The sequence below is a fragment of the Ostrinia furnacalis genome, unplaced genomic scaffold (genome assembly GCF_004193835.3).
Source record: "Ostrinia furnacalis isolate ACB-3 unplaced genomic scaffold, ASM419383v2 OfSCF1340, whole genome shotgun sequence".
In the NCBI taxonomy this organism is placed as follows: domain Eukaryota; kingdom Metazoa; phylum Arthropoda; class Insecta; order Lepidoptera; family Crambidae; genus Ostrinia; species Ostrinia furnacalis.
In genome coordinates, this window is record NW_021131579.1 from 56,059 (window position 1) to 70,045 (window position 13,987).

Genomic DNA, 13,987 nt, shown 5'->3' on the forward strand with positions numbered 1-13,987 from the left:
AAAAACAAAAGAGCGGGCAACCCCACCCCTACCACGCTGTGGGCTCGGTGTCCGAGCGGTCTCATTCCTTTGTGCGCACGCGCAACGACCGCACGCAGTATAAGAAAAATGCTTAAGTGACGTCACCAGGACGTTTTTACCGACAAAAAACGTAATTATTTTAAGTTGTGCAGTGTAGTGACGAGAATTAGACCCAACACAAGGTTGGTTGTAACAACTATTTTGTGCAAGTGCTCGTACATTTTTATTATAAGCGTTGTGACACGACGCGTAACTTTGACCCATTTTTAGCTCCAAGTTAACGCGCGATGTTAACCAGTAGCCATTTTTTATTGAATGATCAAACGAACTTACCAAGTGAAGTTCGATCTAAATTATCCTGTTTTCGCCGAAGAGATTTAAGGTCCCTCCCAACCCGAAGATTTCTATATCTTCTTCCCTGGAGGTAAACGTCAATGTCATCTCTTCTCTAAATATAATGAGACCGCTCGGACACCGAGCCCACAGCGTGGTAGGGGTGGGTTTGCCCGCTCTTTTGTTTTTTACTACTACTGCGTTGAATATTGTGTGCGGATTGGCTTGTCGTACAGGGGTACTACATGGTAAAATAAATCTCTTCGGCGAAAACAGGATAATTTAGATCGAACTTCACTTGGTAAGTTCGTTTGATCATTTAATAGTTGATGAAACACGTTCCTTAGGTTACCTGAAGCGAATCTGGCCAGCCCGTCCTTGTACAGGTAGACCCGCAGCGGGTGCACGGAGGTGACGAGCACATACAGTCGCATGTCGAACTTGTTCCCGTTGATGAGGTACGGCTTGGCCACGTAGCGTTGCACCACCACCGGCCGCTTCTTGGGTATTTGCGTCCAGCGGGAAACCACTTTGATGCCTGTACCGCGCGCGGACGCCGGCTGAAAAAGAACATAAGATATTTGTTGAATGATGGAAAATATGCTGAGACAGAAAAAGTATAAGCTAGTTTCACCCGGAATCATCATCAAAGGAACTATTTTACTTCTTGCCGAAAAACAATTACTTTTAAAACTTATTATTAAACAACAATTACGTAAAACGATTGGTGATATAGGTTAGGCGGACTTAGAACTTCTTAGCCATTACACTAAAACCAAATCGAGCAGTAAATTTTGCCGCAATCGAACAAAGGTCACCAACAGAGTTTGAGACAGGAGACCTCTCTAACTAGATCACAGATGATGACAATAAAATTTATTTGTAAACATTCTGGTAGTTTTTTTTACATTTTTATTTGTAATTCATATACCGGGCGATTAAAGCTACTTTTTTCTGTAATAAATAAACTATTGAATGCAAATTACATTGAATGAAACACTTACCGGCTTGATGATCCACTTCTCATTGTTAGCAGCGTACTTTTCCCAGTCGTGCTTGAGCAGCCTCAGATCATGCGGCAGGACATACGTCTTCGGCATGATACCAAACTCGTTAACACCAAACTTGATGGCCAGCTTCTGAAGGTTTCTCCAGAGGCGGTCCTTGCGGCCTATTTGGAAAGTCCCGGGGAAGTGGTTCATCTTCTGACCGTCTTTTATGGCCCGGAACATGAGAGACTTCATGTGCTTGCCCCATATGCCTATCCATTCCACTGTCTCTGTAAAGAGGAAAAGATATCATAGGTAAACTTTTACTTATTTACCTCAATATCAGTTCGTCGGCAGTGAATGAATCAAAATGGAGTCTATAACTCTGTCTTAAAATTATCAATGAAGTAGGTAATGGCAGGCCTGTTCATCTCCGCGCGTTTACATCGAAAACAAAACACTCACGATGGCCCACCTACAGGATACTATTCGACAAGGCCTCACATACGAGCGAACATTGACTCACGCACGCGTATTCTTGTGTATGATAGAAAAAAATAAAGAAAATGGTGTACTAAATACTGTGCAGTATTTAACTGCCTAAATAATAATAAAAACACAGAATGTCATGTACTTTTTTAAGTTGCCTCAAGACACTGAGAGGTAAATAATTAGTTAATATTATTCATGATAATTCATGCTAAATCATGTATTTCCTCCGCCATTTTCCGCAGTTTGGCACCTCACGTCACATCATTTTACCGAAGTCAGCCCTATAGCTTCGGCGCAGTGCCGATCACTGACGTTTGTCAACAAAATGGTGCTTGACTCTTGAGACAGGCTAAATTACACCATATTGTTAATGACATTGAGCACACATTTTTTTAAATACCTTCGCGAAGTAAAACTTCTGTATGTAGTACATATTATTATTCTGTGGTAATGGTGTCATAATCTCGGTTACAACTATGTATGTATTAAACAAGTTTATCATCCACGAGCATTTGTTTTGGCCCATCCGGCTCGAAGGACCAAGAAAATCATGAACAGTTCAACGAAAAAAGAATAGAGACTCAAAGCGGTACAGAATATATAAAAAAATCAACCAACCTTCTTGCGGACACTCCGCCGTATCACATTCGCTCTTCACCAGTCTAAAGCCAGAGTTGGTGAGTGTTTTCTTAACAACTATCGGAGTGATCGTGGTCAGTTTCCACTTGAGGTGCTTCTGTATGGGCACTGGTATCTTGAGAGGTACCGTGTCCTCGTGGCCGACGAATTTCAGGTACGGAGGCACGCGGGGAAAGAGGGACGGTCGGAGGCAGCTGCTGATTGCGTCTGGTAGACTGAGGGGAGATTCTGCAAAGAATATTAAGGTTATGAAGAGAACATATTGGTGTGATGGGCGAAGCTACACTAAGGAAAGAAAATTGCGCATTACAAACCTGACCATAGGCAACCGTCAGCCTATCAACTGTAGATAATAATTAAAGCCTATGAAATAACTAGGCACTTGAAATGTAACAGTCAGACGACTTCAGTCAATGTTTTAAAAGTGTTACGAAAAATATAAAATCGTCTAGTGAATAAGGCTTTACATTAAATTATATCGAAGTATCTCCGTCTAATCTACCATGATAGTAAAAAAATATAACTTTATAACTAACACAAGCTACAGAATATACATATACAAAATACTAGTGGATGAATATACTTTGATGATAATCGTTTAGCAGGTATGAGAATAAAAATGAGGATATTAAAAACAACATCAAGATTCAAGACTTCAAAAAGTAAACTTAAATGCACCCGGATCTAAGAAATACTCGTACAATTCATTCTTTCTTCGATTTTTATGATAAAGTTCAAAATATCGATAACAATCTTTGAAGTTCATGACCGAAACCATGAAATTCAAATAGCATGGTGGTTAACCCTCATAATATCAATTAATTCATTCAAAATAATGCTAAGAGGTACCCGGTTGCGTTTTACTAAGGGAGGTATCAAATAATTCATGAGACTTTTGCGCGATAAGTATCCGACCTGTGGTTATTACAAAATTGATTTTTAAGCAAATATTTTTAGAACAAAGGCAGACAAACTTTATTATAGTTAGACTCAACTGTCCTCTAACTCGCACATTATACTGTAAAAGCGTGGTAATTACTTTTGTTCTAATCTAGTTTTTGGCTCTATTTCTACTGATAAAAAATTATAATTTTGCACGAACTTCTATCACTGGCGTTTATTAGGCCGGATACTCATCGGACAGGATAATGGGTACAAATTACAAAAGTACGAAGTTAGTAACATTAACCTTTGCGTGTCGGCAGGGCTTTAAACGGATTTGTCGTGTGTAATGCCGTTATGAACAGTTGTTCCTTGTTTATCTTCTCTGTAAACAATAATCAAAGTTTACATGGCAGTTTGTTTGACAATTTGTCGCACGCAGGGAGCATTATAAGTGATTTTTGATGGCGGCTGTGGATCTCGATTATTGATTTTATAGTTATGGAAATCGAATAAAAAAGAAAGGACGATAAAAAAGGCTAATCCGTAAATATGCGTAAACTTTTTGAGTGGAACAGTCATCGCTTTATTACAAAACGTATTTTGGAAACATTTCTAGCAGAATAGTCATCGCTTTGACAAAACGTGTTACCAGTAACTGTCAAATTGTCAATGCTTAAATAAATCACTCGATAAATATTTTTTGAGTGAGTCCACTTGTAATATCTGGACGTTTGCAGTGATTTTATCAATGGCTTAACATGTGTAGATACGGCGAAAAATGTGTTTTTATTAAGTTTATAATGTTAACAGCTGATCTTATTGGTAGATAAGTACGCCATCGATCATCATGTATCAGTACGCAAACATAAGCGGTTCATGTAAAAGTAGGCTATGTAATGATGTCAGATTTAAATGACAGTCAAAATTGCATGACATGTTTTTGACTCGTTTCGTTTTCGTTTCGTTTCAGCCAAATGACGTCCACTGCTGGACAAAGGTTTTTGACTATTCATACCTAATCAACAAATGGATATGTTTCTGTTAGTCTTGTTTCCTTAATTTTGTAAAATTAATCAATATTTTACATTTGGTAAGTGTGGTAATAAAAAAAACATCTGACTCAGTAAGCCGTCAACTGCTCTGACCGCTGAGCTTTTGTTTTCCAATCAAATAGGTCTTTTTTTTTATGCATAACAAGGCAGGTATTTGACCATATTCACTCTCGCCTTGAAAAGGCCCGGATTATAGTTTTCGGGAAAGACAGCAGCAGGCAACGAATTCCAGTCCCTAGCTGTTCGCATTATAAAAGAGTCATCGAAATGCTTAGTGAGAGCTGGTGGAATGTCAACAATATAGGGATGGTACGCTAACCTGCGTCTGGTTCCCCGATGATGGAAGGGGGCTCAGATTTTTATGCTCTGTCACGTCATACTATGTAATTGTCACCCCTCCCGTGAAACAGGGCGATGTGGAAATCTTTGGGGAGACCTATTTTCAGTAGTGGACGTCCTGTGGCTGAAATGATGATGATAATGATAATGACCCCTCCTATTCCGTTCCCATACCTCAGGCACTCAGTTAAGCGGTTATACCTATAGTCGCGTTTAGTTTCCAAATGCCACCTGAGAATTGTGTTTCGAGCATATTTTTCCAACTCACCTTTAGAAGGCACCTTCTTGGGCGAGACGACGGTCCCGTTCAGTTTGGTGGACAATTTGTTTATGGAATTAGGGTCGGGGTGGTCTTCCCTCTTGAAGGTCCGCTCTACCCTGTCTATGATGTCGGCGGGCACTGTATCCGTGTCCATCTGCCACGCGGAGTCAGTCGTGTCTGGGGACGGTGATCTGCTGTGAGCACTGAAAAAAAAAATTAAATTAACCTTTAGTTAGTATATTTATTTTAAACACATAACACGCTACAATTTTTAAAAAAGATTCCAAAAATACGTTGCTTAGATCGCTTTTTGTTTATATTGAACCTTACTTCATTTCGAAAAACCAAAATTAACCAGGTTAATTGTGAAGAAGATATGAATCAAGGTTGCCTTGATTCTAAAGCGCTATGACGCTTCTTAGCCAAATCCTTTATTTGTCTGGTGTGGTGGCAACAACAACCAACCTAATGGGTATGAGAATTTGTCATTATATCCGATAGCCAGAGACATAGTTAGCCAGAGCACAGAATAATAATAAGTACTACGTACAGAAGTTTTACTTCGCGGAGGTATTTGAAAAAATGTATGCTCAATGTCATTAACAATATGGTGTAATTTAGCCTGTCTCAAGAGTCAAGCACCATTTTGTTGACAAACGTCAGTGATCGGCACTGCGCCGAAGCTATAGGGCTGACTTCGGTAATATGATGTGACGTGAGGTGCCAAACTGCGGAAAATGGCGGAGGAAATACATGATTTAGCATGAATTATCATGAATAATATTAACTACTTATATACCTCTCAGTGTCTTGAGGCAACTTAAAAAAGTAGGTACGTTCTGTGTTTTTATTATTATTTAGGCAGTTAAATACTGCACAGTATTTAGTACACCATTTTCTTTATTTTCTTTCATCATATACAAGAATACGCGTGCGTGAGTCAATGTTCGCTCGTATGTGAGGCCTTGTCGAATAGTATCCTGTAGGTGGGCCATCGTGCGTGTTTTGTTTTCGATGTAAACTCGCGGAGATGAACAGGCCTGGCCAGAGCCAGAGACACAGTTAGCTCTATCCCGAAATTTCGAATCAACTGCTTTATAAAATGTTATAAGGACAGAAGCATATACCCAGTTCTATTTAAATTATCACAAGAAGTACCGCGCATTATCACTTACTTGCATTTATTGGCATTTATGCAACACATTTCTAAAAGAAAGTACATAATCCACCAATAAGAACTCGTAAGCTAATTTTTTCTAGGTCTAGATGGATAATTTGTAAATATTATTGCAGAAGTGGAATCTCACCTTTATAATAATCATGTATCTCATAATATACACAAACAGTAAAGATAACAGAATCTTTATGCATTATTTAAGAAATATTTAAATAATTAAGTAACAGGCTTTATAATTTGTAGTGTCATTGTAGAATATTAATTGACGTAAGTAGTAAATGTATTTGACATCACAAGAACTATCTATTACGACACAGGAGAATAGTAAGTGTTAGTACCATTTATTTATTTAACAATGATTGTCTGATAAAATCGATTCATTAGATCAACATTAAAATTTAATGTAACTTTTCCTATATGTAACGACACATTGTAACTAATTAATTAATTATGTGTCATGCATGATGATGATTCATAATATTTACTTTCAAAACATGCATGTCTCGTATTTTCCATTATCCTTCACTCTAATCACAATAAGTAAAATTTTCGCACAATATTATGATTCCATTTATTTTGCGATTTTCTTTTGTCTTGTAGGGTCATGTTGCCTGTTCGCGTCTAAACGACGGACCAGTGTTTAAAAAAAGATTTGTAAAAGCGACAGTAGTAGTGTATGATAATAAGTAGTGTCTTATGTGAAATAAATACAGGGTGTCCCAAAAATAGCAGAGCACGACTACCCGAATCACACCCATGTATATTCCGCAATTTTTGATGGTTTTCGAGTCATAATTTTTTTAAAAGAAGTTTTAAAGAGAAAAAAAATCGTAATATAACTCGAAAACTATTAATTCTTCTTCTTGTCGTTTCAACAACAAATCTACAGTCGGCCCAAAACTGCGTTACAAGAGTGGCGTTGTCAGCAGCATTCATTAAATCCTCCTGCGGGCACTCAGGCCAACTATCAATTAATATCGCGGAACATACATGTGGGTGATTCGGGTAGCTGGTGATACTCTCTACCTCTGGGCTTCAGTTTGACATTATTTTTGGGAGTGACACATTTTTTTATTTCTCTCTCTTTCTCTTTTCTACTCACTCGTCAGCTTCCCCATCCACCGCGCTGCACTCGGTCTTGCTGCTCGACTTCATCTTGGCGACCTTGATCTTGGACTTGGCCTTCTTTTTGACGCTCTTGCCTTTCTTTCCCACGATGGCGGTCACCGAGCTCACGGGGAGCGCGGGGCTCACCGCTGGGCACGTGGGCGTGGGCGTGTCTTGGCGGGGCTGTGGGCAAGAGTTACTTTTGTTAAAAAAAAATATGCGTGACAAGGCAGGTATTTGACCGCTATTTGGGATGGATTTTCAAAACATGTGAATGGGAGATTGTTTATGGGAGTCACACTTATTTACTTAGAAACTATTTCACGATTAAAACATATTTACCAGACTGTGCCAGTAGGCCTAAGATGCGCGCCGTGTTAATTTTTATCGACGTCAAAATGTATGGGCAAAATAGATAAAATGGCGTGACAACCGCTTATCGCGGCGCGCATCTTAGGCCTACGGGAGGATTATGTTTTTGAAGATAGATTTTTGTACAAAGCAAACATACTTTTTTTTGCTTTTTTACTTTATAAATAAAGTAAACATTTTTAAGTCTTAGGGGAAATCCTCAAAGCCGATATACGGTTCCGTCTTTTGTCTTTACGAGACAAAAATGGAAAGATTTTATAGAATAGCTTTTTCGAAATTTTCTTTCCAAAGACCCATAATTTGGACTTCCACAGACAAGTAACTAAAACAGAAAACGTTCCAGCTGTCCTCAAATGATGCACTTTCCAACGAACAGCATTTCAATATTATTTATACATAAATTTGTTTACAGTTATTATTCAGTGCCTATTTTTGTTTCTTCATAGATATGAGTTAGCTCATCCGGTATGAGCTGTCTCATCAGTGTGACAAATGAACAACTTACTTTCACAATAATTAACAAACAAAAACGATTTTTATAAACAATATTAAATTTTTACATTAATTATTACACAGCAATATTTTTTAATATCTCCTAATTATGTAGGTATATTATTTAAGTTATCTTTTTGTATCATTAGTTCAATTAATTTAGTTGAAATATGAAGAATTGTAACGTAAGCACAATTACAGTAGAATAGCACACGTAAATCCACCAAAGCAAACTCGCCTTAGTGATTTATAAGATATCTGATAGATAGTTAAAGAGTTGTTTTTTATATGCATAACAAGGCAGGTATTTGACCACAATCGCACCTGATGTTAAGTGGGATGCAGTCTAGGATGGTACATATCTGCCCTGTAAGTGCCTATTCACTCTCGCCTTGAAAAGGCCCGGATTATAGTTTTCGGGAAAGACAGCAGCAGTTTAGTTTCTTTATCAAGCCAAAATAGTAATAAGTGTTTTTTTTATCATTTGGTGGCAAATCTTTCGTTATACTTTTTCTGTAGAGTGATCGTTCGATAGTTGGATCGAAAGTGCAATCAATCATACGTCAGCACCAAAGGTCAACTCTTGAACCGTGTGACTAAGATACAGACCGAAAGATGGCCTAGTATTTAATATCTGTCACCATTCGCGTTCTAATCTCATAGTTCTATGTATAGTCGAGATTATAATAAGTCGACCGCGCCGTATTACTTCGGGTAATCTATTCGGATTAGGTTATACGAACAACGGCACGTGGTGACGTGGCTCACAGATGCTTCTGCACCCGTAACCCTGGTATAAATGTGTATTTTCGTTGCATTTACTGAAACATTTATTCTATTCTAAATCTCCAGCGCCCACGCTCATTGAATAGCCGTGGACAAACTCCGAAAACAATACAGTTTGCTCCAAGTTGAGCTTTATTATCACCACATAAAGTATAGAAAGCTGACGTTTATAGCTGATAAACAGTTTCAAATTAATTATGTATTTGAAAACGGATGGCAGCAACGGACACTGAATAAATTGAAATTTATAAGTTTTCGTCTCGAAGAATAAAGGTAGTTTTCAAGCATGCCTAAAGTGAAGGGTCAGTGATTCTATGAAGCAAAGATCTTTGGACACTCAGCTCACATACCTACATTATTTTAAAAATAGTTGTGAGTACTCCAATCCCCGGTTTACCGTCTTACTGGAATTACTCCGCGAACAGATTTTGGCAGCTGTCGCTGCAAATTGTTCCTCACATTCTTGCTGTTTCTTTGCACCTCAGACACATGAACACTCGAGTGCTTTCAAATATAACCGCACAAAGATGTCAAGGCTATACCAACAGGGGTCAACTTTCCAACTGGAACACCTATTTATTGAACCGAACCGCGTTAATTATTCACTTGCTTTCGCGCAGAATTGGACCAGAACGTCTTGGTGCTTCTTGAAATATAATAGCAACAGATACTTTAATATGCACTAAAATCGATAGGAGATCGATGTCGGGCGGTAGAAACAGTGATAATGCATCGTATTGACATTTTGTACAGTTTGGCAAGGTGCCCGGAGCGTTGAATTGAAGACACAATAAAATCTAAGGAGCACCGAATTAAACAGACAATAAAACAAGGTTGGACGAGATGCGACCAGTAGCAGGCAGCCGACGCCGCCTACTTAGTTTCAGGTTCATCTCGGCTGAACGCGCGAAACCGAAAAGTAGGAACAGTTAATTAACTTGGATTGGATTGTCATTACCTCAATAGCAGGAAATCACAAGAACACTTTCTAAATATGTAGAAACAATTGATTTCTAGGAAATATTTTGCGCACTTTTCATCCCTAATCATGCCTCAAGATTGAGACGATGTCAGAAGATAACAGAAATAAGGAAACTTTTACCCATCGACAGATATTGAGTTTTCAGTGCCATTAAAGTTCGAATCTTTTTAGTATTTTAGACTCAGAACTTTGATACCCAGTAGAAGTGAACTAAAGAAGAACTAACTACTAAAGACACTAGACAAGGGGTTTTTAAATTGCAGACATAGAATCTTCCATGGAACGCATTTTTATACCAAGGTATACATACTGTTAAACATTATAAATCAACGGAAACGACAAATAATAGTGTACAAAACGATGCTCACACAAAAACTATCATAACATTATCAAGGCCTGCTCACAATATAAATACATAATTTATGAAAACTTACACATCGACAGATCTTCCACAGAACTCTTTTCAACTTGCGCATATTGAGCATAAACACTTCCGAATCACTCACTGGCACATTTCGCCACTCATTGCCACTTGCACAACTCTTTTGGTAGGGTCGCGTCATCGTAGACCAAACACACCGTCATACCATGAGTTTATACCATCAATCGTAAGTCTTAAAAATAACTCCAGTATTCCATAGCAGTCTGAATATACGCGACGCGGGTGTTCTACCGTCCAGCGCGCAGTATGAAGCTGTACAAACGAGCTATAAGCACATAAAAGGATTTGAACTTCTTTATCAGCTACAGTTCAATGCCAGATACTGGTCACTGGCATAATATAAGACACGCGACCAGAAATTTTAAATCCAATTGCCTAGGTGGCTTTGTAATTGAGATGCGACTTAACGCTAGAAAATTTTAATAACGCGACCAAGAATATCCAATGAAGACCGCGCCACACACTGAACGTCTCACTACACTGGTCTAAATTAAAAAAACCGTATGAACGAGTAATATTTTAATCGCCCTTAAATTTGATAAGCAGTGATTACAGTTGCGAAACTTGAATATTATTCGCGCTGTAGTCTACGCGTCTTCGTCGACTATCAGATTTTATCGACACCAACAATACGGATACGATGTACGCAATATTAGAAGCTACTGACTGATTAAAAACATACGAGGGCTCTTCTATCTCCTTATCTTAGGCAAATATTATAAAAAGGTACCCACAACCACATGTTTGCGAAAGGTAATCTTGGAACTATAGTATACTTGCATGTATATTAGTTAAGAAAATGCTTTTGTTCGTAATCTTTCGTTTTATAAAACATAAACATTGCAGATATAATAAAAAAACATTGAATGATATTAGGGCGCTTACACACTTTCGCGCCGAAATCAGCCACAAGCAGCCGCTATAAAATGCAACCGCAAGCATATTAACAAGCCGCTAAACGCAGCCACCAGATGCAATCCCTATTACGCAGTTAGCGACATAGCAACAATAGAGTATAAATTTTAACCAATAAGTGGGGCATGGACCAAAAAGGTGTTCCTCACCCTTCTGAATTAGAAAGTTACATAATGCTTTGTCTGGAAAAGATAGCTTCCTAGCGATAAGACCGCCTAAATGCAGTTTTGTTCAATATGAATATCTGTTTCATTTGTCAGTTTTGGGTTGTGCAATCTATGTACAAACTACCTTATCTTTTAGGGTTTTTGAATTTTAATTCGTTTTCGTATGTGGTAAACTTTATATTGGCAAAATATCAGAATTAATTTGACAAAATTACGACTGAAAAAAGTTCACTCACCATTTCAACTACAGGAGAATCTCCAACGGTGTCATTATTGATAGCTGTGGTCCTCAAAATGTGTATGTTGTGAACTTCATCCTTATTCGTCACTATGACCTGATCCTTGCAAGTGCATCGTTGACTTTTGGAATAGTTTGATGAGCTCTTGGTCGGTGTGTTGCTGAGTGAAGCAATTGCCGTACCGTACGAGTAGCCAGTGCCGGAGTTGTCTTTAGCTCTTTTCATACTGCTTGATAGATATGACAAACGACTGGAACAAAGTTTAATGTTATTAGCTTAAAAATGTTACAAGTGCATAATAATTTAGAAACAACAATAGCTTTTAATTTTATGTATTACATAGTAATTTAATAAAATAAATAAGACTTTGATCTTGTTTTTAATAGGATACATCTAACAATGTTCAGGGCGCATTTTGCGCCTTATCGGCTGATAATTTTTAAATAAACACAAGTCATAACAAAATCTGATCTAATCTGTTTAAAATTTTAAACAGAACTTGGATTTAAAAGAATATTATTCTGAAATTATTATTATCTCACATGACTCAAGCATGGTATAACCTTAAAGCTTACTTGTCATATCCAGGTATTGGTGATCCAATGTGGAAATTGCAGTAAAGATTGTCAGATTCACTCGCTGCCCTCTGCCTTCTACGGCCTTCGTTCAGCTTGCATTCCTGATACGACCTATTTTTGGGTTTCTTGAGTATGCTCTGTGGAGGTGACTTTGGTAGCGGGTTGTTGAGTATTGATTTCAGAGGTTGTTTGGCCACTTGTACTTCCATCATTTCTTGATCAACTTTTTCTAATAATTCTTCTACTTTTGGTAGCCTGTCGTCGACTTTAGTGTTTGATAATGTTGTAACGAGTAAAGGTCTAGTGGGGCTTGTTCTGTGGAATTTTGATCTTCCTGGCTGGTATCTACAGAATTAACATTAAAAAATATGAATTATATTATTTTTGTCAATTACTTATGTTTTTATTTTCATATTCAAAATAAACCCATAGCCAACACGATTTACATAATCAACACACATTTCATTCATATGATTGTAGTTCAAGAGACACATGGGAAATAGAATTCAAGTTCATTGCCAATTGCCATGTTATGAAATCAAAACAAACAAAGGACTCTAAAATAATTAAAAAAAAACCGTTTGAAGAGGAGTCTTGACAGATATTTCATAGCAAAACAATGTCGATAAGACTTGCTAAATTATCATAACAACCATATGGGAAATGAGGTTATATTTTGGTTCTACTGACCCATGGTGTCTGTGCGGTTCGTGAGCCATGATGTAGTCGCCGTTGACGGCCGCGGGCAGCGAGCACTCGTGCTGGAAGCGCTCGTACGGGGTCTCGGCGCTGTTCAGTGTGAAGTGGCTCTTGTTCGGCAACGCGCGGTAGCGAGGGTAACCGTCCGCCGAGCGGTGCGCCTCGCGACTAACATCCTCGTACGGACTCCGGTCCACGCCTTCGCTGCGGCACCTCCGCCGCAACACGCGGGCTGGCGCGCGACCCGACCCTGACCACTCCAACACTGACCCCAAAGGATCGCAAACGTCGAACCCGGCTTCGTAACTTGGGCACGCTCGCCTGCTATCCATATCCGACGCGCCTATTCGTGACGCATCTTCGAATGTCCACATCGATCGCACAACACCAATTTCACTATTGCACTGCTAATTTTACAGGTAAAAACCACTGAAACATGAACTCTAACGGCGTCGACGAGGCCAGAGGCGACAGATGACAGATGGCTTTACGACAGCCACACAACGTGCCAGGTCTCCCGCCAAAATTGAAAGAAAACTGGGTTCTTTTTATAAATAAATAGGCATCAAACCTACATCGAGAACTTAGGTCAACCTCGTATTCGGATAGTAGGAGTAATTTATCAAAACTCCAAAGAACACGATGAGGCAGGTTTAGGTATCTTGCTTGTAATGGCGATTGATAGGATCTCAATGAAAAATGTATTTTGATGTCCTAAAAGATTTTTAAAAGAATTATTCAACATCACTAATTCTGTTTACAACTGGTATTGTTATAATATTGTACAACAGAGAAAAGAAATACCACAAAATTAATAAAATACGTAAATCACTCGGTGGAGTATATTTTTACTTCCTACTTTTTACATTTTATGTTATGATATGACAATTTTCAAAAATGCTCTGCGAATTTGTTGTTTCTTTCTATCATCCTTGGGTGGATACACAAGTTAGAGCGAGAAAACAAATTAGTTCTATTTTTTTCCGCCGGCAACGTAACTTAGTAGAATTATAATACTA

General features: G+C 38.4%; 1 protein-coding gene across 2 annotated transcripts in view; it reads right to left on the reverse strand.

The window, feature by feature from the left end:
* LOC114352356 (tubulin polyglutamylase TTLL4) overlaps nt 1-13,679 on the reverse strand; it is a 27,403-nt gene extending 13,724 nt beyond the window's left edge. The window contains exons 1-8 of one of the 2 annotated variants that reach the window (XM_028303943.1): nt 12,960-13,679; nt 12,267-12,614; nt 11,689-11,941; nt 7,292-7,479; nt 5,019-5,215; nt 2,454-2,702; nt 1,359-1,633; nt 707-914 (exon numbers count right to left, since the gene is read on the reverse strand). In XM_028303943.1, coding sequence (XP_028159744.1) covers nt 707-914; nt 1,359-1,633; nt 2,454-2,702; nt 5,019-5,215; nt 7,292-7,479; nt 11,689-11,941; nt 12,267-12,614; nt 12,960-13,342 — 2,101 coding nt within the window. In that variant the 5' untranslated portion in view covers nt 13,343-13,679. The remainder of the gene's footprint in view (nt 1-706; nt 915-1,358; nt 1,634-2,453; nt 2,703-5,018; nt 5,216-7,291; nt 7,480-11,688; nt 11,942-12,266; nt 12,615-12,959) is intronic. The other variant, XM_028303944.1, reaches the window with a different exon arrangement.
* Nucleotides 13,680-13,987: the final 308 nt, after the last annotated feature.